General features: G+C 33.9%; 1 protein-coding gene across 1 annotated transcript; it reads left to right on the forward strand.

The window, feature by feature from the left end:
- Nucleotides 1-17,834: 17,834 nt before the first annotated feature.
- LOC111024643 (small ribosomal subunit protein uS19x-like) lies at nucleotides 17,835-26,469 on the forward strand. Its single transcript, XM_088121030.1, has 3 exons — nucleotides 17,835-18,250; nucleotides 18,331-18,388; nucleotides 26,291-26,469. Exons 1-3 carry the CDS (start codon nucleotides 18,099-18,101, stop codon nucleotides 26,354-26,356), a joined length of 276 nt encoding a protein of 91 aa, XP_087977156.1. The 5' UTR covers nucleotides 17,835-18,098; the 3' UTR covers nucleotides 26,357-26,469.
- Nucleotides 26,470-26,860: the final 391 nt, after the last annotated feature.

Raw genomic sequence — 26,860 nt, forward strand, 5'->3', positions numbered from 1 at the left:
GTTAATTTTTTTCTCCCTCCCTCTTGTCTAAGTTGTAGCTACCCCTCCCTCGTCTTTTTTTTCTCCAGCGAGTGCAGTGGTGATCGAAGCCATACCCATGAGAGCAAAAAATTTGACTAAGAAGTTTTATATGTGAAAACTGCTTGATGGCACAAAATTTCCATCTATTGAATACAACATCGTTCCTAATTCAGGTTGTTAATATAATTGTATTTTTGGATAGTCTCACTTTCGTGGTCGTAGATGAGTTGAGTGCGATGCTTACTAATGAAATTACTTAGAATCTTCTGAGGCCGTGCTATAAGAATTTAAGATTGCTAAAGCTTGAAGTATAAACAACTTCTGTAACGCCCCGAGTCCCTCAGGTTAGTTAGTCTCGAATCAGGAGATTTTTCATTTAATTTTAAAGTGAATGTTAATTGAATTTATCTATATTTATCGGGCTCTAAAATCCAATTAAACTAATATTTACCGAATCCGGTGTGGTGGGTTTTGTTTTGCAGGGGTAGATTTCTTATCTTTGGGCTTGGACTTGTTGGACCTCCTTTGGGTTAATTTGGTTTTAAAACAAAGGGAAAAAGAAAGAAAACAAAAAGGAAAAACCCTAACCCAAGTTCCTTCTTTCTTCTTCTTTTCTTCTTCTTTCTTCTCCCTAGCCCCCCCCCCCCCCCCCGATTTCTTCTTCGTTCCCAATTTCCGCCGCCCCTCCTCTCGTTTTCCGGCAGCTTCTCCGACGCCTCGACGCAGCACCGGTGCTACTAGCCACTCCGACCTGAACAACGACCCGTAGCAGCGGCGGACGAAGACACCCTCGCGCGGCGGCCGGCGACCAATCTGTAGCAGCAGTAGCAAGCGGCGCGACCCCGACATTCCGGCAATCTGCAGCAGCGGCGGCACGTCCCTCGGTAGTCTGCAACGAACCAGCGCCGCTCCTCTCCGCGGCAGCACACGGCGGTGGGCCAGATCCGCGGCGGTGCACGGCGAACGGGTGTACAGCGGCGAACCAGCGGCGGTCTGCTACCACGATCCGACGAACAGCGACTCCAGCGGCGGGATTTGTACGTTACAGCAGTGTTTAGTACGTTTGGCGGTGACCCACATCCGTTCGAAGCTCGATTTAGACTACCCACACCTTGGCGAGCTAGATATAGGTGACCCACATCCATACGAAGTCGGTTTTGGTGGTAATGCGTCATTTGAACCCTTTTAGAGTTGAATTTCGGAGGCTAAATAGGGTGCGTAATGTGCTGTATTTTCTGTTTTGGTGTGCTTAGGTGTGAAGTCGGCGCAACATTTAAGGGCGCGGTTGTGGGTAAGTAGACAAAGGGCATGTGCGTGTGTTAACATATGCTCGATGGTCTCTGACGTGCTGATTTTGTGGCATTTAATGCTAATTTGTGATGTCATTGTGTTAAATAATTTTCGTTGTGTTAGTCGATATACTTGGAATGGTGTTGGATAATTGTTGATGAAAATGGTGTGTTTTCTGCTTTGTTAAACTGTGAGTATAGCTGTGGTAATGTTTCTTGCCTGGATATGCATGTGTTTTGTCCGGTGTGTTTAGTGAACTATTATCCTTAGTAATACTTGTTAAATAATGAAATTGGATATTGAGCATGATTGGCTTGTTATTTCGTTATTAGAAAGTTGTTAAAGTTGTGAAAGCATGCTGAACTGTACCTGTGAGTTGAAAGATGCAGGGTTAGTGGTAAAAGAAAGTATATAGTAAGACTGGTGAAAGTTGGATATTTTGGAAGAATGAAAGAGTGGGTGTCAGGGTCTCGGGTATAAATGGTCGGGAGCTGATACGTCACTAATGGAGTATCGAGGCCTCGGGTATAAATGGTCGAGGGTCGATACGAGGAGTCCTTTGGAGGGAAGACTATTGGGGTCTTGGGTATAAATGGTCAAGAGCCAATAGATGGTGAAGTCATCGGGGCCTCGGGTATAAATGGTCGAGCGCCGATGCAGAAGTGTCGGGGCTCTGGGTATAAATGGTCAGGGACCGACTCTATTCGAAGAGGATAATTGTGGGAGGTTGCGATAGCTGAGATAAGTATGGAGGTACTTGCGGTGTTAGGAAGACTAGAGGTTGGTTGTTAATGTGTTTACTCGTTGTGGTTGTCACTAATTTTTTTTATGTAATGTGTTTATGTTTGAATGCATAATGTGTTGAAAGACATGACTTCGATTGTTTCATGATATAATTGAGCATGATGTGTGTGTGTGTTGGTGAGGGCTACTTACAGAGTATATTTTATATACTCACCCCCCCCCCCCCCCTCTACGATGATTGTTTCAGGTGAAGGACTCGGGGGCAACCATGGTGATGGGACGAGGAGACATGACGAGCGAGGACCATAGGCTGCTTAGTTACTCCTGTTTAGTTTAAGTCATTGGTTGAGGCCTTATGTTATGGCCAATAAACAAATTGTTCGTATTTGAATAATTGGGAGATTACCCCATGTTGTTAGTTTCATTTCGGGATAGGTGCCTATTTTAGTTTTATTCTATTCATTCAGTTTCGCTTAGTTGAATGATAAACTTGTCTCGTGGGGTGGTCCACGAATGTTGTTGATTGATATTCTATGGGATTGATTTATCGTTAAATTGATGAGAATTGGAACTTGATTTTATATATTTGTTTGCATAGAGAGTTGGCAGGACGTACTTGGGGTTAAGCTTAATTAGTTCGGTAGTTAACGTGACCTAGAAGTGTGTGGGAAATTCTGGGTCGTTACAACTTCAGTTCTTGTCATGGGCAACTCAAAGATGGTTATCAATTTCATATCCAATAATTATGTATCTTAAATCTTATTATAACCTATTTTTAGATTTAGGTAATTATAAAATTACAACACAACAATTATGACTACGAATAAATTTTCATTTTCTATTTCTCTAATATGGTTGGGTATCACACTACTTTATTACTATTGTTCTTCGCCTACCTCCTATGTCTGATGAGTTTCGTAAAAAAACAAAAAAAGAACAAAAAAAAAATTCCATTCGCTGCAATTAGAAGAGAGATCAAATTATTGGTGATGTTAATTGATTCAAGTTAAATAAATGTGTGCATTATCTACTTGGTATTCAAAGTGTAAATCTCTTTTTGGTCTATAGAACCATTACATCTACTTTGCTTCATTATGTATACTTTAAAATAATTTGTTTTATACTTTAGCTTTCATAAATGTTTCTTATGGTCCTTATCATTAAATTTTTCTAACATTTAACTCAAATTTTAGTTACTTATTCTAAGATATTGGTTTTAGTATACATGACTTAGTTTCTTTATTCTATGGTTTGAAAGTTTTGTTGGAAATTTTTTGGAATATTTAGGTTCATTTATGATAATGTTTTTGGGCTATTCTCTGAACTGAGCATATGTTGAGGAATGATCGTTAGTTCTTCAATAAGACCTGGGTACTGATGTTATTGGATTATATTTTGGTTTATCCTTTTGACTTGCTCATTCTTTAAATCTTTGTCACGAGTAAGACTTTCTTTCTCTGAGAATAACATGATAACTATTGTCGAGGAGAGATAGACTAAATCCAAATTTTTTTATTATTTTATATGGGCATATAAGACTAATTTTCATATTCTTGTACATTAGGTACAGTTAGATGGCAATCGAAGGTTTTGCACTAACTACGCTAATTTACTTTATTGAATTTTAATTTACATGGTTTATGTCTTTGCTCATTGTAATTCCATAGATCTTTCATCCATCTATTACAACTTTTCTAGGAATTGGTGGCATTAATGTGATTAAATCAATGTTTAACTAATCTAACTTATTGTCTATATTTGCAGTGTGGTGATGTCATTGTGGTGATCATTAACTCATATTTTCAGATTGAGATGAGAATCCATGCTTTATGGAAAAGGTGAATAACATGCTTTTGTTAAACTATGCTCACATCCTTATTGTAACTTTTATTTTTCTTTAGAATATATGATTCTCCGAGAATTGACACGATTTTATTGTATGATGATCTTACTTGGCATGAAAGCAATTTGCGCCATCTTATCATCAAATCATTGTTTTTCGGTAATCCATCCCTTGTATATTGTGTCCCTCTCCTTGCAATATATTGAGGAGGAATAGAAATAGTATTGTTAAAAATTTAGAACTCTTAAATGTGCGAACATAAGATGCCCAAATATTCAAATTTCTTACATGTACAATCTAACGTCTTGATAAGAATTTATGAAATTCACCATGTACTCTTTCTCATCACTGTGTTTTCACTAACTTATAAGTGAAACAATTCACATCATTATTGGCACTTTCAATACTCACTGATGAAGGTTCAAACAACTCATCTTGAAATTCTTGAAAATTAGCATGAGTATTCTCTATAGATGCTTGTTGGATCATGTCTCAAAATTTAGTTGCCCAAAAATGTGTAGTTTGACTAGATTGGAAATATTTAATCAACTCAGATCGACGAATCCTCTCTAACACCTTTTTATAACGAAAATAATAAATCGAGTAGGAGATGTAGACTTACTTGTCATCTTTTGAAAGAAACTATTCATGCTTTTATTTGTGTCGATAATATACCCGTCGAGAAATATTTCTTACTGGAAGCTAGACATCATTTTCTTCATAACTAAAAAAATGTTATGAGCCATCAACTTTAAGACAAATCAATAATGGTTATAAGTAGATTCCATACATCTTCAAACTCTTGTTTATTCTCACAATTGTGAAGGCATCTATTGAATAGTACTTTGAAATCACACATTTTTAGATAATGAGCAAGATGTTTACGAGCATTTTGACCAATATGCCATACACAAAGTCGGTATTGAGTCTCACGAAATACCTTTTCAATTGAATTGGCCATTGCTTAACATTGATCCATAAATATTAATTGTTTTGGTCTGATAGCCTTCCATTGTTTGTATAAAAGCTTCAAATGATCAATTAGCTTTCTATGCATTGTTTCGAATAAACAAATGATCTCTTCCTTATAGTTCCATCTGCCAATTGCCCGTATTGGTTTTTTTTTTGTACACTAAAGCAAGTTGTATTTGCATATTCATTATAAAACTTGAATGCTTCCTATTCACTTAAAAACATCATTCCAATCTTTCTAGAAGTAACGAATACTGTGTTATGTATCTCTACTTCATTTTCTAATTCAATTGAGCTTATATCCATATTACCTACATGATTTATAATTATTAACATGTAAATTTAAAAAGTGTAATTTATATGTTTAACGAGGGAAAAAAACTCACTCATATAAAGTTGTTATGAGCTGGCCATTTATTTGTCATCAAAGTTTTCAAATAAACCTAAAGTTCAGGAATAATTATGCTCAAATTGACAACAATATATATATATACAAGTAATTAATTATAATCAAAATTCGTAAAAATAATTAGTTAAAATTAATTTTAAAAAAGCAAAGAATTAAACATAACATAGAGATTTCCGAGATGAATAGATCCAACTGTTTCTATGCATCAAAGAAAGAGAAAATATAAAATGGCTAGAAATTAAAAGAAAAACAAAGGAAAAAAAAAAGAAAAATAGATAGATTGATCATACATACTTCAAACTATAGTAAAATTTTCAACAAAAAGAATAAATAGGTTTAGTTTGAATGGAGGAAAATGTACAAATAAACCGAACAAGTACCGAGGAAAGTGGAGTTGTAAAAAGATTCAAATGAAAAAATAGAAGATGAATAAATGAAAGGAAAAAAATAAAAGGTATATCTTGGAAGTAGAAATAATATTAAGTAAGAGAGAGGTAATTTTAGAGGGAGATAATATCTCGCAACAAAAAACTATGTATATAAATAGTACAGGAATATATTTTGGTTTTAAAAATTTTGTGAGGTCCACTTTAGCTATATATTTTATTTGTGTAACAATATAGATATCACCTGATGTAAAATGAATAGGAGTTCCATACTACTGTAGCACTAGAAATTTTCTGGAGAATATTAAGACCAAAACAGCCAAATAAAGACAGGATTATTTGACTTTAATTTTCTTCATTTCAGTGCAGAAGTGAAATCCCTCTCTCTGTTCTAAGGAGCTGCCGAAAATGCAACGGGGATTTTGGGATTCTGGTATTGCTTCACTGCTAGCTAGCTTGTACCGCGACTAGGACCACCAGACTTGGCCAATCCAACCAAACCCTGAAGTATGGGTTCGCGATGATGCCATAATCGACCATACCGCCACCCTTATTCTAATTATCGATAGAAACTCCTTGATTGCAAGCTCTCGTTGTCAACATTCATTAGAAACCTCTCAATTACGTCCTTAATAAAATTGAATGAAATCCCATAAATTGTCAATAATATTGAATACAGTATAGAAATGTTGATTTAATTGGCTAATTTTTTCTTATTATTGAAACCCTCCATTTATGTACTATATCCCATTTTTTAAAAGTAACTTTTACCTTTAAAAATTTATGGGTGTAATTTTGTAAGTTCTAAAATTTTAACAGTTTAATTTGTACTATTCAATGGTTAGAGGTCTAATTTTTCGCTTTCGAAAGTTTGAGGGTTTAATTTTTTTAATTGAAAGTTCAAGGATATAATTGCAACAACATCGATAGTTCAAGGGTTGTTAATGCAATTTACCCTATATATATTATACAAAAAGATATTGTTGAGAGAGGAATCTGAGTAGGATACATGTCTAGCGTTGGGGATGACAGCAAGGCGCGAGACCACAGGTGGTTAGGAACCTATGCTGCGCATGTGTACGGGCGTGTCGCCACCAGAACTGTATGGGTAGGACATCGAGGGTTGTAGCCCGAGACCTGCGGATGCAGAGAGACAAATCGACAAACGAAGGTGAATTGTCGGAGGCATCCACCCTTCTCCATTATAACGCCGTACAACATGACATGCCCATGCACCCATAACTGACATCCTTCTTGGTCGATCATCCGTGCCTATAAAAGGGAAGAACACCCCATCATTACCAAGTAAATGAAAAATTTGTCCCTAAAGCCTCTAAGGTGTCTACTTCTATTTCATCTACTCTGATTACTAACTTGATTGTCCAACTAGATTAAGACGGAGCACCGCCACCGGTATCGAGTTTTTTGGTTGCAAGTTTATTTTTCGTTCGATGATGCAGGTTTTTGAAGGACACATGGACCTCTTTGAAATTTGTCGTCAACAAATATAGATTTATATCTTTTCTACTTTAATCAATAACGATATAAGTCAATGATTACAGAATAAAAAAACTGACTAATTTTCCACATTGAGGGATAATTGAAAGAATTGTATATATAATATTAATAGTTGTATTGGTAAAATTAATTATCTAATTATTGAAATAGGGGTAAAAGAGTTATACTCATGATATCCGAGCAAGGTACCCATAATTATGTAAATACATAAAAATAAATGAAACACTAATAAGGTTGGTTTTTTCTTTGTGCAGCACTCCTTACAATCTATTTTGTTCGCCATGTGAGTTTGCATGTGGATATTAAGGGCTCGTTTGATAACGTTCCTAGGAACTTGTTTTCATTTCTCATTCTTTAGAAACAAACTTGTTTGGCAACTCATCCGTTTCTTGTTTCTAAAATTTGAGAAATGTTTAAAAAAATAAGCTAAATTTTTTAAAACTACAAAAAGTAGTTTCGTTTTTACTCTCTCCATTTCATAAATCTCAACTTACATAAAAAATCGTGTAATTGTATGCAGAATGACTCTTTTGTTTGTTGGTGTAGGCTGGCTGTTTAATAGTAGGGAGCTTGATTTCAATTTGTAACAACATTTTTCATTTGTTTTCATGTTATTTTTTTTAATTAAAGATTTTTTAAAAATTTTTTTATATATTAATTTATTTATTTTATACATTCTATTTGTTTATAAAATAATAAATATATATATATATATATATATATATATTTAAATTAAAAATATTTTGAAAATTTATTCTTTATGTAAGTCTAATAATCTAGACTAATATATATATATATATATATATATATATATATATTATAAATTATATCTTCTTTAATGTATTATATTTCTCGTGTATATATTATATATTTGTTATATCTTTTTATATTTTATCTACAAAATTTTATTTGAACTAAAAATTAATAAACACAATATTTTTTCAGATATATATACCTTCAATTTGATCACACCCTAAATCTGGCCATGCCCTTGATCTGGTCACGCCCTAGATGTTGTCATGCTTAGGCCATCGACATGTGATGTATTTCGCCTCGAATCTAATTTGATCTTCCCATAACAATATGAAAATTTGTTTTATATTTACTAACATGGTTATTAATTTCTTCCATCAAGAAATAAAAATAAAATTCAAATAAATGAAAAAGAAAAAAATACAAAATTTTCTATTGAATAATAGGCACAAAAATTAAAAAAAGCAGCCAATACAAATAAATTTTCATTAGTAAAAATGAATTTTCAAAATCTGGTCATGCCTTGGACCTAGTCATGCCTTAGATATGCTCATGCGTTAAGCTTGGTCATGTTTGGGTCTGGTCATGCCCTATATTCGGTCATGTACTGGATCTACTCATGCTTTGGGCTATTGACCTATGATGTATCTCGCTTGATGAGTATAATCTTGTCTTCCTATAAGAATAGCCCCTAGGTCCAAAATAGAAGACAACAGGCATATATAAAATGCTAGAATCATATATTGAGAGTATTTGTTGTTTGGTTTTCGAACACTTTGTTGTTAATGGGCCGACCATTTTTATAGAACAACCCCCACTCTCAAAGTTGAAGATAATGATCGTTAGCTGAAATGTTCGACTTTTGCTTTGAGAGTATTTGTCGTAAGTCCATTGTCCGACGTTTATTCTCGGCCATTATCAGACGTTCATCCTTGGTACGTCATTCTTGGTTGACTATTCTTCGTTTGTCATCCATTGTTCATTATTGTTGTTGGGCTTCTAGCTAATTTATCCTAATCGGTCTTCTAACTTATGGATCTCAATGTATACTTCTAATAATAGCCCCCATTCTTTTGATGAGAGTTTTTGAGTTGAAGGTCATCATGTGTCAACCAATATCTTTGTTGGGAATAGTAAGAATATCGTGCTTCTAGTCTATAAATCCACTAGACAATCCTTTTAATATTGTTTTTCAAATCTTGTTCAATATTCACTCGAGTTGATGTCCCTTCTCATCCAGCATTCAGGTAGGGGTTATAATTGTGATCTAATATCTTAGTTCTATTATGTGATGAAGAGTTGAATATTTCTTATATGTGATGATAGATTTGAATAATTGCTCTTACTGGCTCTCTAGGTTGCTACTTAGTCTATAGGTTGCTCAACCTGTAGAATTTTCACAATATCATGTTCTTATTATAATTACTTGGTTGACTTGATCTGTAGGACTCTAAACATGACTAAGCAACTGTTTGTAGAGGAGTCGGTCCATTATCGGGATTTTAAGAAACATAGTTGTTAACTCCTTGTTAGTTAAAAAAAGTTGTACTTGTGCAACTATGTCTCTCCACCTCTGGGTATACTCTTTAAAGTTCTCTATACTCTTCTTTGTCAATTTTTGAAAGTCTAGTTGATTAGAAGCCATGTGTATAATATCCTGGTATTGCTTTAGAAATGAGTAAGCTAAGCTTTTCGAATGAGCGACATGAGTGCTATCCAACTGCATGTACCAACAAGAAGCTAGACTGGATAAACTATCTTGAAAACAATGTATAAGTAGTTTGTCGTTTTGAAAATGTGTTGATATTTTTCTGCAATCTATAATAAGATGGCTTTTGGGATAAGACGTCCCATCATACTTTTCAAATTTAGGTACTTTGAACTTTGGTTATACCCGACACGAGACATAGTTGTGGGATCGTTGTTGTCGAAGATGTCAGTTCCTTCAATCACCTTTAATCTTTCTTCGAGCATTTAAACTTTTCCACTCGTGGTCATGAATTCTTTATCATTCTTTACCAATTTACATATAGGGTAATTGAGATAGGGGACTGCAATATGTGTGCTTTGTAGTCCCTCCCTTGAAAATGTAAATTCAACTTTATTACTCGTAAGGATTTGTTTATCTTCATTAAGAACGGGAAATTGGCATTGACCCACTAATCCTTCGTTCAAAGGATCACACCATGAATATTTTTGGGGTCCCTTTGTTGGTTGGTGAAGAGTGGTGCAAAACCTTGGTAGATAACGAGGGTAAGGCTGAGGTACCACCACTATATAACCCTTCTCTAAAGTAGCGAGAATACTTGCGACTCGTCCTTGAGATTCTTCTCTTATTTTCTCTAGCTTAGTATTTAGTTCTCCCATGTTTTTCGCTTTACGTACCTTGCAGAACGGAAAATATGTGGTTGTTGAGCTACTTTCTAAAAGAAACTAGTGAAAGTTATTATTGATTATGTAATGAAGAATGCACAAAAATTATGATTTTGTTTTTGTAAAATGGAATTGATATACATTATATGATGTTATATTATGCAAATGTTGATCACAAGTTGGGGGGAAATTTTGAAAATGATTATGAACACATGAAATGATGCATGCAAAAGTTGATATGGACATGTGGAGTCATACAATTTTTATTTTGTTTTTTTTTCATGGACAAATGAAATGATACATTTTTAGTTTATGATATGAAAATGCAAAATGATGCATGCTAGATAATTTGTGTTTAAATTATGAGATTGGACACATGAGACATGATGCATGGAAAGACAAAGTTTTTTTTTTTTTTAGTTTAATTTTTCTCAATGGAAGAAAAAAACTTATCTAAATATACTATAAAGTGATATGATATGCAATCAATAGATTCTAAATGCATGTAAATGTAATGTTATTTTACTATAGGGTAAGGCTTAATAACTAACAAAAATAAAGGCTTTATTCTGTTAATAATTGAAAAAGATAACATGTACCAAAAAATAAAACAGAGAAAATAATGGACCAAAATATTTTGTAAGAAGATAATAACTTAAAAAATAAAGGCTCGACTCTCTTAATGTCCCCAGTACCCAAGTTGTCGCAACGTCATCGCGACGCGAAGTGACCAATGTTCTCTCTCAAAGGGTCTCTTTCGAGACAAGAGGCTTGAAGTTGGCATCAACCATCCATGAGGTGTGATTGATCACCTATTTTTTTTAAAAAAAAAACTTGGTCTGCCAAAAAATAGATTTTGGTTCGGGAATCGATTGAGTGTAATAAGGTGATAGCAACATACAACACCCGTTTTAAAAAACTGCTACCAAAGTTTTTCTTAAATTATCCTATTTTTTATTGGTCTAAATGAAAAAATATTTTTGTGTTTTATTTTTAACATCCCAAATTTATTAAATCACATTTTACAATAAGACATGAATTAAAAATTTTTAGTAGCACAAGAACAATTAGGAAATTTAATCCCCTCGAGAATATTGGAAAAATATTTGTTCTAATCTTGCCGTCATCGGAGTTTTTGAAATAATTATCAAATTTAGAAAAAATTATTCTTTAAAAAAAATAGATTTCAAAACTTGTTCGTTTCTAAAAAAATCTTTTATTTTCTTTGGAAAAAACCTTATTTTAAAATTTTATTATTAAAACAATTTGTTTCTTTCAAAATTCTTTTTTTATTTACCTTAAAAAAACGCATTTTATTTTAGAAACAAATAATATCTACCAAATATTTTACTCATTTTTAAAAGGTTTTTTTTCACTCATTTTCTTTTACTAAAAAAAAATCAACATTCTCAATAACTTTTCCTTATTAAAACAAACTTTTTTTCCAAAAACAAAATTCTCCTTATTAAAAAAACAAAGAGTTCCTCTCCAAAAACAGAATTTTCCTTGAAAAAAAAATTCATTTCCAAAATTACTTTTCACCCACCTTTACCCAAGTGTCTTGATGTCCAGAATGGAAGCCGTTTGAAAACTATTGTCATTCGTCGTTCGGTCATAATGGGTCGAGATGTCTATCGATGTCGAAGGTCTATGGTGTGCTGTCAAAATGGGTTGGGAGGTGTTGTCTTTGGTGCAGGAAGTTGTCGGGTACTGCTGTGGCCCGTGGGTGTGCTGCCAGAGCTCGTCCGGACTTGCTAGTGCTGGGAGATAGCTACACCGTGGATTGCAAGTTTTCAGAGTCTCTGGTCATTGTTCGAAATCGTGGGTGCCGCAAGAATTTGTAGTAAATCAGGCCACCAGAAGGGCTGCAGTCGCTATCGTCGCAAGAACCTGCTGCTGGAGGGTCTACCACTGTGGGTGCTGCACCGCTGCCACCCACTTGAGTTGGTCGGGCTGCCGTCGGATCCATTACCGAAACTATTATCGGAGGTGAAGACAATGTAAAATATGAAGATGGAGGAAAATGGTGAATTGTGGAGAGAAAGACAAATAAAAGGAAAATAAAAAAGAAAAACAAAATGGGTGTTTCGAGAGAGAGAAATGTTGACTTTACTAGAAGAGAAACAAAAATCTACTATTCTTCCTCTGCGTTATTTTTTATGTGTTTCCCTCTTATTCCATTTTCTATAGAAAACTTCCCCTCCTAAATACACACACAAGCAACGGTACGTAACATAATGTGATTCAAATAAAACTAGAGAAAATTAGGAAACGGAAAGTAGAGAAAAATGATAGAGTTTGACAAGGGAAAGAAATCAGAAAAGAGAATTAGCTTACTTTTTAAATTAACCAACTGTACTTTTTACTACGAAAATAAATAAAATTAAAACTAACTAAAATAAAGATCAGTAAAATAATAAATAATACAAATAAAAAGGGAGTCAGACCAAATACAATGTTTACAAAGACCATTGTTATCGAAAAAATCAAGGTGTCGCGTTTTCACGATCCATCCAAGCATGCGGTCCAGTTCGAGCAAAGAATCCAGTATATCCAAGCACATGGAAGTGAATTTGAGCACACCAAAAATAGAGTCTCGAATTCTTAAACACCCTTTACGGAGGACAACAAGCATGCAGAGTGCTTACACCTTCTACCAAATTGTGATGCACCTTAGGGGACCACTCACGACATTGTTACTCTCCTTGTTCTTTGAGACAGTGGGAAGCAAAGGATGTTAGTGGTCCCCAAAGTCCGCTGGCACGAAGTGCCGCTCGCCTATGGATGCTAGACTTAAGGGAGACCTCACACTCTATCAGTCTCTCTCTCTATTTATATTAAGAAGAGAGCAACTATAACGAAGGTAAGGTGCATTCCCCTAAACAACAACTCGTGAGAAATCGACATACATTATGAAGAAGACTCTCAACCTCAAGATTTTTGCCCTCTTGTTGTTTGCTTCATACTTATCTACTCCCTACTGAAGTTCTTGTTGCAAAATTTAAACAAATCCTCATTCATAATTATTTTAGAATAAAAGCCATATAATTATATAACAATCAAGACTACGGATCTAAACATGGAAGAAAACCAAAATCTTTAATAACATTAGAATTACCTGGAACCTTTAATAGGTTGATCTGACATGTAAGTAGTTGTGGTTTTGTGGCTTTCCTTAACTATTCAACCCGGACCAAATATGGGCAATACTCTTTGTTGATGGAAACAGGAGGCTACATAGTGCATTGGGACCATAACCATATATTTATAAGTTAATCCTAGGGTTTCCAATAATCCCTAAGATTAATGGGCTAGTATCTACTTAGCAAGTCACACCAGTCAATGGGAGGTCATGTGCCCGTAATTAAGATCACTCATATGCCCATTAAATAACCCAAATATAATTACTCTTTAATTTGTCACCCATATATGAATTAATTATTAAATTAATGCCAACAATCTCTCACTTAGGTAACAATTTTCTTTACTAGCAATTATATTAATTTATTCTTTAGTGCACAACTCAATGCTATTAAAATAAATTTCCCTTTAATATCAATCCGGTCCATCTCTCATATTGATGAGGAACCAAAGTGACTTTTGTCACATGTATAGTTGTGACTCAACCTTCAATGATCACCACACCAAATATACTCAATGTCATGGATCAAAGTGTGGAAGAGCAGCATGAGAATTACATGTTATGTGATCTAAACATGTCTATTTCAAACTGGTCCAACTTTATTCTTTAAAGAGATCGAAATTTATGCTTCCTAGCTTTATGTTAAACTACATTTAGAAAGAAAATTATTCAGAGTAACAAAATAAATCATCTTATTTATTCTGCAGAAAAGAAAAAAACCACATGTCTAATTCGAGACAACACAAACTCCCACTCAACTGGCATACCATAATTTTCACATCTATATGACCATTATGCTTGTAAAACTTTTGTAAAAGTCCTTAATGAGCGGATCCACAATGATGGAGTTACATTTCTTTAAACAAAGATACTTTGAATTTTCTTTATCAACTAAAGCTTAAATATTCATACAAAGGCTTTTGTTGTTGCAATATGGAAAAAATACAAATCTTTGTCAAAACAACCTAATGACAAAATCTAACAACCATATTCTTAAGTTTTTTGCCACATACAAAATGCTATGAACACAGACTTTAGTGGTGAAAGAGACTAAAGCGACTCTCTACCATGTGATAGTAGTATCCTTTAACCTATTAGTGAATATAGCCTCAAAGATGGATCTAGATGGCAACTGAAATTATCAAAATCAAATAGTCTTATGATCTCTAATTAATATGATTTTGATGAGTGAGCAGTAACCTTTTTTTTTTATTAAACACCTTAGAACTCTTCAGATCCAATTAAGAGTTATCAAAAATTACCTTTCATTCTTGATATGAATACTGCAACGGAAGCATGTACACTTTAAGCATGAATTTTTTCTTTTACTTTATTATTCGAGGGACCTGATCTATTGAAAGTGAACTTGTCTCCAATAGTGATTTCAATATCCCCTAGTGCATAAATCTTTATGCTAGAAAACTTGCAATACCTTTCAATATAGTTCTTGTGTGAATTCTCAATGTTACTTGAGATTGATCTTACAATATCATTTCACAATATAAAAGAGATATGTTCATGCAAGTTTTTATCCTCTAACAAAGCCTTTATTATGTCGTAGACATATTATACTAGGAAAATAAATGTAATCCCACTAAACCTGTAATTCATAATTATTATTCTTATTACCTTCCAATATTACATGTCATAATATCACCATGTAATGAATATTATGAAATCGCAGATAAAAAATTCTTTATTGAGATCTCAAATGAATGTAAACCTTTTGAAAGTTTGAGTTACTAGATCAAAAGTCTCTAAAATATATAAGCTTATTGATTTCATAAATGATACAATTAAGAAACCAATATTTATATTCATCTTACACAAAAAAAAAAGTTTTAAGTATTGTCATTTACTTGAAAGAAGAAGTCATAGAAAACATCTCTAAAAATTAATGTCAGCGTTAAGAATTGAGACCATAACAATAAGATGAGCCTTATATTTGTTAACATTGACTTTTAAAAGTAATATAACAAAATGTAAAATATCTTCGTTGTTTTTTGTTTCAACAAATTATTTATGACATTCATTTTTCCTTTTAAGAGATAAGACTTTGTTTGACTTTAGATAAGATGATTTTTATGATGAAACTTAAATCATTATAATCATATTTCTCCTATCTCTTCTAATTACTTTAATGACATTTTTAATGATGTTGAGTTTGTTTTACTAAAATGAGAAGAATCTTTATTTGTTACTAATATTGTTATAAAGAGAAAATAACTAAATTTCTCTTAAATACAACATTCTTTACTTTATCTTCCCCCAAATTCAACATCAAACTTTAAGATCTCATCCACTCCAACTTTAAGTGGGAACTAACTTTAGAAATTATATATATTGAAAGACTAGTGTATCTAGAGTGACAACTAAAAACATTAAGTTCAAGTCTCGAAAAAACCTTGAATTGCAAGTGATTTTAATTGTTTCTTTATCTGGTACACCACTTCAACTTTTTTATAACAAGCTTGAGTGCTTTCTCCAAATAGACTGAGGGACGAGATGTAATAATACAAGATTTTCAACAAAAAAAAAACTAAATTAAAAAATTATTGATAATTAAATTTGGAAAAAAAGTATATTAAATGACATAAAATAAATATGTATTTATAAAATTATCATTCATTTTTATTACTTTTTTTTAAATGTCACAAAGTGAGTTTTAGTTGGTCTCGTGTGATTGTATAAATTTGCAAATTATGTCATTTTTGTTAAATTTAAACCTTATTCATTTGTGATATTTTTGTAATTCTCTCTAAAAGTTTATTTTACATCTTTTTAATGTTAAAAATTATCTTCGACATCTTATCGAATATATTTTTTAAGTATTAAACTAACTACTTGAATTTTAAAATAAAGGTAACTTCCCTATACAATAGAGCTCAAATTAGAAAAAATATAACTCAATAATAATTTCAGTAGGAGGGATCATCTCTTATTTCTTTTCTTAATATATTGTTCTAATAACCATAAGCAAACACAATGTTAGCAAATAAATAAATGCATTTATTCAACTTTAAGATATAGTTTTTTATACAACTCAGTACAACAAACAAACTGTAGCTATGACATGACGTCACCTTTTTTTCCATTGATTTTGTCAACCAATGAATGGGACACTAGAGACATTTCCACCCGTATCACGGACAACGTTTACACGATTGCAACAAAAATTAGGGAGTCCAACCATGCCGGGTCTAATAAAAACAACCGTCACAAAAGGAGTTTCGGTTTCAATTACTACTTTCGCCACTCCCTCTTTCTTTCCAAGTAGTTCTGGCCATCTAAACTTACACCGTGTATGAACCCAATTTTAGATTCTTAATCAAACAAAAGATATTTAATTTTAGAGACACAAAAAATACTAACCTAAACCCAAAGTGCAATAGGAAGAGTATGTGCAAGTACCACTAACACAAGGGAGATAACGAGGCCAAGAAGCACCTGACATTTTTTCGATATTTCACTTTTTGATATTAAAATGAGGGTTATCATCTAATATATATACCCATTTTATCTCTTACTTTATTTTGTCAATATAATTGGTTAAATGTATTTGCATTCAATTATGATATAGAATCAAACAATTCATTTTTCCACAAAATTTGCTTTATTGGGAGAAACACATTTTCTATTTGGATCTAACATTAATATTTTCTAAATTTATATCATTTTTTTATTATTTAGCTCTCCTTCTCATCGAAAGGAAGAAGAAAGGAAAAATAAGAATGGTAAATTCAATTCAGGAAAACAGACAAATTTAATGCAATTATTCATTTATTGGATGAAAAAAATATTTAGTGACTTAGCTAAGTTTTACAAAGAACATATATATGCAATTAGAGACTAACAAAATCTTATTCAACAATTAAGTTTAAGCAGTGAAAAAATTAAACTTAGTTTAATGTTTGGTTGAAGTATACTATAAAGCAATAACGCATATTCATTATAACACAAGTTGGATATGTAGAAAAACAACCGTTTCAATAACAAATAATCCAAGAATCATTTGGGCACATCCCAATTTTTTAAGACACCTATTTTAAATTAAAATATCGTCAGTTTGAATTCACACAATAATTGTATGAATAAATAAATAAAATGAATCCAAGAATTATTTGTAATGAAATATTTTATTTCTATTTATATATATATATTTTTTATTTTTAATGATACGAACAAGAATAAAATATAGGGAAATTGTTTTGGGTAGCTAAAACTTTTTGTATATTTAAAAAATGTCAACTTGTTTTTAAATTTGCAAATATAGCAAAAAATCATAATTCTTATTTTTTTAATTTTAACTATTCGAATTTCACCCTTTTCTGTTATTAATCACATCTGGCACACGTTCTTCTTCCTCGTTGGGATTTTCTTCGTTTGCAGCATCGTGTTCTTCATTCGCAATTTCAAGTCGCACTCAATCAATCTTCTTCTTTATTCGTTCAGCTTCAACTTCAGCAGATTTCACATGCATTCTTTTTTGTAGTTGTGAGTCTTTTTCTTCATTGGGATTTCTCTTTGCAATCTAGGGTTCTATTTTTAAGAATTTCAAAATTTTCATATCGGGCACTCGAAGGTCCTAGCTGCCAGAATCGTAATTGCACTCACCCTAGGCCATATTTCGATTTCTAGACCCCAACCATGGTGGATGACAATCCCGATTTGGAAGCAGCAGGTGGGCCAAAAAAGATGACGTTCAAGAAGTTCAGTATCCACGGAGTCGACTTGGATGCTATCCTCAACATTTCCACAAATGAGCTAGTCAAGCTCTTCACTGTGGCGGCTAGCACAAGGTAGTTCAAATGAAATATGGTAATCTTTTTTAATGATTTATTTCCTGGTCTTGACCCTTCTCCTCAATTTTCTGTTTTAGGTTTCGAAGGGATTTGACAAGAAAGCCAATGGCTCTAATCAAGAAGCTACGCAAACTGGTAATTGTTTCACTTATTATTTTTTTCTATTTTAATGAATTTTGTATCTGGAGACCTACAGATTGTAAATTGTGAATTATGATTTTTCGTTTATGTGATTATTTTTGTCAATTTTGGTGTGTGCATGTATAGTTTGGTTTTGGGTATGCTAGATAGAAGAATAGTCTTTATTTTAAAGTTCAAATTAATTCATCTACTCGCGCTACATTAGCATAGAGTGTTATTTTCAAGACCGCCGGTTATATGATTCATCAGCTAATACTCATTTAGTGATATTGGGAAAGAAATTTAGTGTTTTTTTTAGACTACTTTTAAATTCAGTTAATATGAAATGTAGGGTGAATGTAAATTGTGAGAATTTTAGATGGATATTACACAAATTATCCCTAGCACGTCAACTTTTATTAAAATGTGGAGTTGGGTATGACTGGTTGCGTTCTTAAATACTCGCGGCTCACTTGGATGTTCCCATTGCTTGAACAATTCTCTTATTTTTTTCATTACTTCAATTTGGAATCTGTTGTGAAATGGAAATGCAATCTTCTATATGATTGTTGGATGCTCAAAGAATCTGAGTCTTATGCAAACAAGAATACTTGTAACGCCCCAAACGCCCCAGGATTTTCAACATTTCAAACCAAGACCGTTACTGAAACTACCTAAAAAGCACCACTCGTACTAGAGAATTAAAACCACCACACATTCGCCTCACCACGCTTCCGTTGCGCTACTCTGTTTAATAACATTTACAAGTGTTTAAACAAACTAACCAACAACACTCAAGATTTATCCAAAACTCAAATCCTTTATAGATAATCCATCTAATAATAACTTCAACTTATCCAAACTTCTAAAAGAAAACTTTAGCAACCATAAACTATCCACTAAACGAATATTAAGATCTAGAATGGCAACGAAGTAAAAGCTAATTGAATATCAACATGACCAAATGTATCAATAATTATTCTTAATAGATTACAACCCCACACTTCGAAAAGCTAAACAAAACTAATAACCCCAAAGAGCAGTGAGCTGACAACTTAAAACATCCTTTAACCCATAAAACTAAACAGAACCAACCATTAACAATTTAACTACAAGATAGAATAGCTGTAACTATCCGAACTAAAAGAAGTTAAGTGCACGCAGCACAACTAATGGTCTTTCCGATCAAGCCTCCTCCTCGCCACCACCATTGCAAAGAGTAACCCTGTTACCTACAAAATATGGTGAGAAAATAAGGGGTGAGTACAACCACGGTACCCAGTAAGCAGTACATACCTGAAGGGTCACGCACAAACAGCATGCTTATCACAGAAAGTTCAAACGACATGCATAACAAATCATCATGCTTTACATAATAGAAATATAAACATATCTGAACATGCAACCTACATGCCAAACCCATCATTTCATCTCAATTCACTAGTTTGTTTTCTTGTTTCTCAAAGGCTTACTCCTTCGAGTCGTATCGACCCCTGACTTTTGTACCTAGGGCCTCAACACTTCTCTACGGCACTTGATGTTCTACCCTTGACCTTTGTACCCAAGGACTCAAATTGTTGCGCCGACCCCTAACCACGCATATCTAAGGCATCGACCCTTCTCTGAACTCCTTAGTTCTCTTTCCTATTCCTGTAGGACTTATTCCATCGAATCGTATCGACCCCTAACCTTTGTACCCAGGGCCTCGACACTTCTCTACAGCGCTTGGCGTTCGATTCCTTGACCTTTGTACTCAAGGCCTCGAACTATTGCATCGTCCCTTGACCATCTATCCAAGGCCTTGATGGCTTCGCAACATATTGGTCCTTGTCATTTCTTCTCAAGGCACCAATACTTGCGTTACCTTTAAGACTCATCACATCGACCCTAGACCTTTGTACCCGAAGCCTCGACACTTATTTTTGTCCACAGTTTGGCGTATCAACCCCGACCTTTATTCCCTACACCTCAATATCCAACCAGTGACGTATCAGCCCCCTGACCCTGATACTCACCCATTCGCTTCACAACATAACCTTAACTCTCACCAGATTCCTACATGCAACTAAGCGATGACCCATGCATCAATCACCTCATAACAGACCAGTATGCGATATACAGAAAACATACATAAATACCAATCAACATAAAATAGCCTAGCGTGATCCAACAACAACGTGTATAGTTCACAGCCAACAACTTGATCAATATACATTCAATAGATACCCAACATACTTCAACACAACACGCTTCTAACAAACATTCAGTATGCTTTCGAAATAACAAATTATAGTACCATAATAGTTAACATAACTTTCACATTACAGCCCAACCAGAACACAACATCAGCCACATTGTCAACCATTATTACATTCCACCTGTCTAGAGCTCATGATACAATATATATCATGCAATTACATTTGTAAGGTAACCTCAATCACAAACAATCATGCAACTGACACTCATAGGCACACAACAAGCAACCAATTCATAACAGCATACAATAAACAATCCCCTTAAGTAAGAACTACTTACAGACAATGGCCCTGATGCTACTAAGCTCGACAAAGGATTCCCTAAAACAAACGAGATTACATTTACGTTATAAATCCATTGGAAACACTTAAATTAATCGAAACCAAGCTTGGGGTGATTCGTTACCTACTAACTCGCACTAGAATCTCCAGGGTTAGGAGTGGGTCAACACCAAGGAGGTTCGGGGTCCCAAATTCGAGTTCAAATGGCCATAGGATTGCTATTCCGATGCCAAAACTGATGGGTAACGTCGATTTGGGTCCGATTAGAGATGAGTCAACGCTGAAATAATGCCGAATAAAGTGGGTATCATGAATCAAGTTCCGGTTATGTGTGGGTGATTGTGTTAATAGTAACATAGAATACCAGAAACCGATCTACTTAGCTATTTATTTTGATGCATTATGAATGTATTTTTATTGTGAATTATATGTTGCATAAAGTAAGACATATAGTTTTAAAATCCCGCCATATGTTAAGCATGATCATGCATCATATGTATATAATAGTTATAATGTATGATAGCATGTTTTATTGTCATAATTGATTAATATATGTGTTGTATTAATCAGATGAAAATAAAGTTGCATTAAGAGTTAAAAATTTTGGCAAATAGAAATTAAAATCTATAATTAAGAATTGCATGCAAACATAGAGTCTAAGTTAATTAATTTTGAAGGGATTTAAAATTGATTAGACGTTAGGTTATATCTTCTAATATGATTAGGGGTAGTCATTTATCTTGTCTTATTTAGGTTTAAAATGAAATAATAAAAATACTAAATATATAATATTGCCTATAAGCTGATCGTAAGGGAACACCTCTACCTGGGGGTTGAATTAGTATATATTATTAGATAATGTGTACGTAGTTCCAAAATTTAAAAGGAACTTAATTTCAATTTCTTGTTTTATATAACATATGTACTCCATTTCTTTTAATACAAATGAGGTGTTCATTTTTAGAAATGGTGTGAATATTTGTTTTGCTAAACTTCAAAACAACTTGTAAGTGCTAAGACCAACCATTACTAAAGCAATTTAAATACTGAGTTGATTAAAAATGTTAAAACTCAAACAAAAAGGCAAATAGTTTCTCCCTAAAGAAAATGTCCATCTTTGGCAGTTGAGATTGAGTCACATTAATCTCCCTAAAGTGGCCTTCTAAACGAGTTAGAAGATGACTCTTTACCACCATGTGAATCTTGTCTTGAAGGCAAGATGACTAAAAGACCTTTTACTGGAAAAGGTTACAGAGCCAAAGAGTCTTAGAACTTACACACTCGGACCTTTGTGATCCGATGGATGTTAAAGCTCGAGCAGGGTATGAATACTTCATCTCTTTTATATATGACTAGTTAGATTCGCGTGAATTCCACATGGATTAAAAATTTTAGAATGTAATTTTTATGGTGAAATTTTAAATTTTAATGAATATAATTTTGTTGATGCTTAATTATTAAATATTTCACATGAATTTTAAAAATAATGAAAGCAAGAAAATGATAATAAAAACACATCATAGATAATTAAAGTTTAAATGCATGTATATAGGAAGAAATTTTGCCATGTTGATAGTTAATACTAAAATTTGAATTAATCTTCATTTAAAAATAGTAATATACTGCATGATTGACATTAAAAAAAATGTTAAAATTTTAAGAAGATAAAAATGTAAATTATGCGATTCATGGAATGGCTATTAAATCGAATGATAAATAGGTAATTATAGTACCAAAAAAAAGTGAAATATGTAATTTCTTTTATTTATTCCAGATATTTTGTTGAAGATCTTTACTAAAAAAATTATGTAAAATATTTAGTTTATGAAAAAAAAAATACTTATTATTATTACTCTTACAATATATTTTTTTTATTTTCATAAAAGAGATATTGGGTTATATTTTAAAGTTATAAAATATATTTCACTTAAAATATTTTTAGGGAAGAAATTAATTACTCTGAAGGGCAAAATAGACATGTTTAAGATATATGTATTAAATCAACAGACACATCGACCAATCGCATCCCCTGAAAGTTTGAAGGGCAAAATAGGTATATATTAAAAATTTGAGGGTAAAATTGGTAGAGAAAGATTATCCTCCATAACCCCATTTATGTATAGTATAGATTATTCAACGTATGGTTATCTATACCCAATGCAACACAAGTCTGAAGCCCTTGAAAAGTTCAAAGAGTACAAGATTGAAGTTGAAAATCAATTAGGCAAGACCATTAAAACACTTCGACACAATCAGGGAAGAGAGTATATGAGCTTGAGATTTCAGGACTATATGATAGAACATGGAATCACACCCAACTCTCAGCCCTTGGTACAGCTCAACAGAATGGTGTATAAAAAAGGACAAATGACATAACCCTGTTAGACATGGTTCGATTAATGATGAGCTATGCTCAATTGCCTGACTCGTTTTGGGGTTACGCAGTATAGACTACTGTATACATTTTGAACTTAGTTCAATCGAAAAGTGTTTATGAAAGACCTTTTGAACTATGGAAGGGTCGTAAAACTAGTTTACGTCACTTCCACATTTGGGGATGTAACACCCCGAGTTTTCGAGTTATTTTTATTTTAAGATTTAAATTGTGCATTTGGATTTTTCCTTCAGCTGTTAATTAGATTATTTGATTTCTAATTTGAAGTTCTAATTTGGGTAAATTAGAATTAAGTTGAAATTCGTTGGATTAAGATAAATTAAGTTTTCGAACTTTGGAGGAGATTTTTAATTAAATCTTAAATCTAAGGTTTTGGGAAGTTTAATTTTTAATTTTTGGATTTTATTCTTGGGTTTTAGAGTTTAAGTTAATCATTTTATGTTGGGTTGTTGTGGATTTTACTTTTATTTACTAAAGTGTTTCCTTTGGGATTTGGTTTTAGACCTTCTGTTAGGATTGAGAATTTCTGCTTTTTAGTTTAAACCAAAATTAAGGAATTTGGAATAAAAGAAAATAAAATAAAGGAAAATGTTTTAAAACAAAACAAACCCTACAAAATTCCAATCTATTCCTCCTCCCTCTCCCTTGTAGCCGCCACCCACACCACCCCCCCCTTTTTGCCCAGCCTCCTTCTCAAGTGGGCACAGTTTGTCGACGGAACCCGAGTAGCCACTGCCTCTTTTGACCATATATTAAGTGGTGAACGGCGACACACCCACGGACTGGAGCATGTTCTTCAACTCTAGGACGATTTGCGGTGTTTCCTCATGGCGGCGCAATCTCCACAGCGACTCGAGCTTCAATCTAGTGTGGCGGCACGTCTTTACGACGATTCTAGCTTTGATCCAGCAACAACATTGGTCGTGGTGTGCGTTTCCCTCCGATCCCTCTGATCCACGATGTTTCTTCTTCCTCTACAACGGTGCAACATCTGGCATAACATAGGTGGCAACTCCAATGGTTCTGTGCGACGGCAACGACATATTTTGAAGGTTGTTTTGTATTTCTACAGCATATCCAACATTTTGGCAACGTCTCAACCATTTAGAAGTGACCCACGACTCATAGTAACCTAGACTCGGTGGCTCGTGCTTCTATTATAGCGCCCAGCAGCGTCGAAAGTGGATTTGGAGTGTTTAGCCCTATTGTAAAATGCAAACAGCAGCATTTTATGGTGTTCGACGATTACCTACATCTGCTCGAAGTCCAATTTACGCTACCCATGCCTTTGCAAGCTAGATCTAAGTTACCCAAACCTACACGATGTCAATTTTGCGGTAACATGCCCTTTGAACCCTCTTATAATTGATTTCGAAGGCTGTAACGTATATATAACTTGCTATTTTTCTGTTTTTAATGCTAAAGTGTGAGATCGACGCAAGACTGAAGGGCGTGGTTATGTCTAAGTAGCATGAAGGGGTGGGTGCATGCGTTACTGGGTGTTATTGGAATGGTTTCGTGCTGGACTTTATTATATTAATGCATCTCATGTATTTAGAAATCATTAGGTTTGGTTTTATGAACTACTAGTGGATATGGTTGGGTTGCATGTTGTCGTTCCTTTTGATATGCATTATGAAAATGTATTGCTTTTAATTGTTGCATATGACTGGAAAGTTTTTGATTAGTATGGTTTGAAGTGATTAACCTTTGACGTTTGAAAGCATGTTTGAGATTAAATGCATGTGTTAGTTTTATATTATTTAGTTTTGTGTTTTCTTTGTTGGAAGCTACTGGTTATTGCTTTTGCTCTGTACAATGAAAAGCATGCTGGAAAATTGTGTTGTGATTAAAAGCGTGAATAGCTTGTAGATGCCTTGGAGGGATTAGTTGGAGTTGTTTGAGGTGGTGGAACGGACTATCTGTGATTTGTCTGAAGTAAAAATGAAGACTATTCATTTGGTTATTCAGAGTCCTTATTGTGGGTGACCTGTGAATTATGTGATAGAATCCTAGCAGACGGCTATGATTCGAATGTGCGGTCTATCGTGTAATGAAAAGTGGATAGACGAGTTTCATGGCCTCGTGGGAGATGGTCAAGGCGGTTACGTCACTACTGGGTGTTGAGGCTCCAGGAGCAAAAGGTTGAAGTTCGACAGGCCAGTCTTAGTAGAGATGAGTGTCGAGGCTCCAGGTACAAAAGGTCGGGAGTCGGCATGATGAGTCTATTTCGTGATGAGTATTGTGTCTTGATGTGGTGACGGTCAATGACCAATACGCTGAGTAGTTATCAAGACCTTGGGGATAAATGTCAAGGGTCGATGCACAAATCAAGGCCTTGGGAATAAATGACAAGGTTAAACGCCAAGCTTCTGTAGAGGATGTCGGGCCTTCGGGATAAATGTCGAGGGTCGATACGATTTGAATAGTTAGACTTGGAGGACTAACATAGTATTCATGGGTTTGAAGTATTATGGAGGAGCCTAGTTCGAATCCTTGGGGATAAATGTCAAGGTCGAACGCCAAGTTTCTGTACAGGAATGTCAGGGCTGGGGATAAATGCCAAGGATCGATACGATTCAAAGAGTTAGACTTGGAGGACTAACATAGTGTGATGGTTTAGAGTCAGCGTGAAGGAGTTAGAGATCAATGGTCCTTGTGGTCGAAGTTACTTGAGTCTTGATAGCTTGGATGCTTGTATTTGCGTGTTGATTAACCGTTATGATCTATCGGTGCATGATTACTTGTTATCGCATTGTGATTACTGTCGTGATTTCGAGCATGTTGTTTTGTTATTGATGCATGTTGTTGCGATTACGTTGATTGCATGTGTGTGTTAATGAACGTTATGATTTATTGATGCATGAATGCTACTTTAATATTTTGTAACGAATGTTTGTACTAAGCATGTTGTTTGTGCGTAGTTAGAGAGGGCTGCTTACAGAGTATTTTTATACTCACCCCCTCTGCAATTTATGTGTTTAGGTAAGGATTCAGGTTACGTTCATGGTGATGGTGTGGAGGATACTCGAGAAGAAAGACGATGACTAGTTTTTCGTGGTTTCATTGGGATTATAACAGGTTGTTATGAGTTTATTTGTTTCGGTTATGTACTATATTAAGACCTTGGTTGTGCAAAGTTCAGGTGGTTAGTAAAAGCTTTAGCTTGTTTTATTATTGAGTTTGACTTCTCCTTAAAAGTTAGGTCGTTTGATCCATTGAAAGTATGTTAAGATTGTTTATTTTAAAACTCGTTAACTTTAGAAGTTGGGGCTTGGATAAACTCTTTAGTTGGATGTTTTTCTTTCTTTTAGTGTTGTTATCATAGTAGCGCATCGGAAGCGTGGTGGATTTCTGCATTTAGTTGATTGCTATTATTTTTGCATGGTTAAGTCACTGTCGAATAGGTTGTTGGACTATTGTCGTTTACTCCAAGTTCGTTTAGCTTTAACGCAAGTAGAAGAGAATTGTATTACTTGTCTACGGAGGACAAGTTATTTTGTTTATATGCAGGTGAGAAGTTCACCGGTTTAAGTTGAATAATTAAAAGGGTTG

The sequence above is a fragment of the Momordica charantia genome, assembly GCF_013281855.1.
Source record: "Momordica charantia cultivar OHB3-1 chromosome 2 unlocalized genomic scaffold, Mcharantia_2.0 BLBB01000002.1, whole genome shotgun sequence".
In the NCBI taxonomy this organism is placed as follows: Eukaryota; Viridiplantae; Streptophyta; class Magnoliopsida; order Cucurbitales; family Cucurbitaceae; genus Momordica; species Momordica charantia.

What these genes read in the sequence shown, in the direction of transcription:
- LOC111024643 (XM_088121030.1), top strand. Translation starts at nt 18,099, where the DNA reads ATGGTGGATGACAATCCCGATTTGGAAGCAGCAGGTGGGCCAAAAAAG. An exon ending in ACTGTGGCGGCTAGCACAAG is followed by an intron (nt 18,251 to 18,330) that starts GTAGTTCAAATG and finishes TTTCTGTTTTAG; the next exon opens with GTTTCGAAGGGATTTGACAA. An exon ending in TCAAGAAGCTACGCAAACTG is followed by an intron (nt 18,389 to 26,290) that starts GTAATTGTTTCA and finishes TTATGTGTTTAG; the next exon opens with GTAAGGATTCAGGTTACGTT.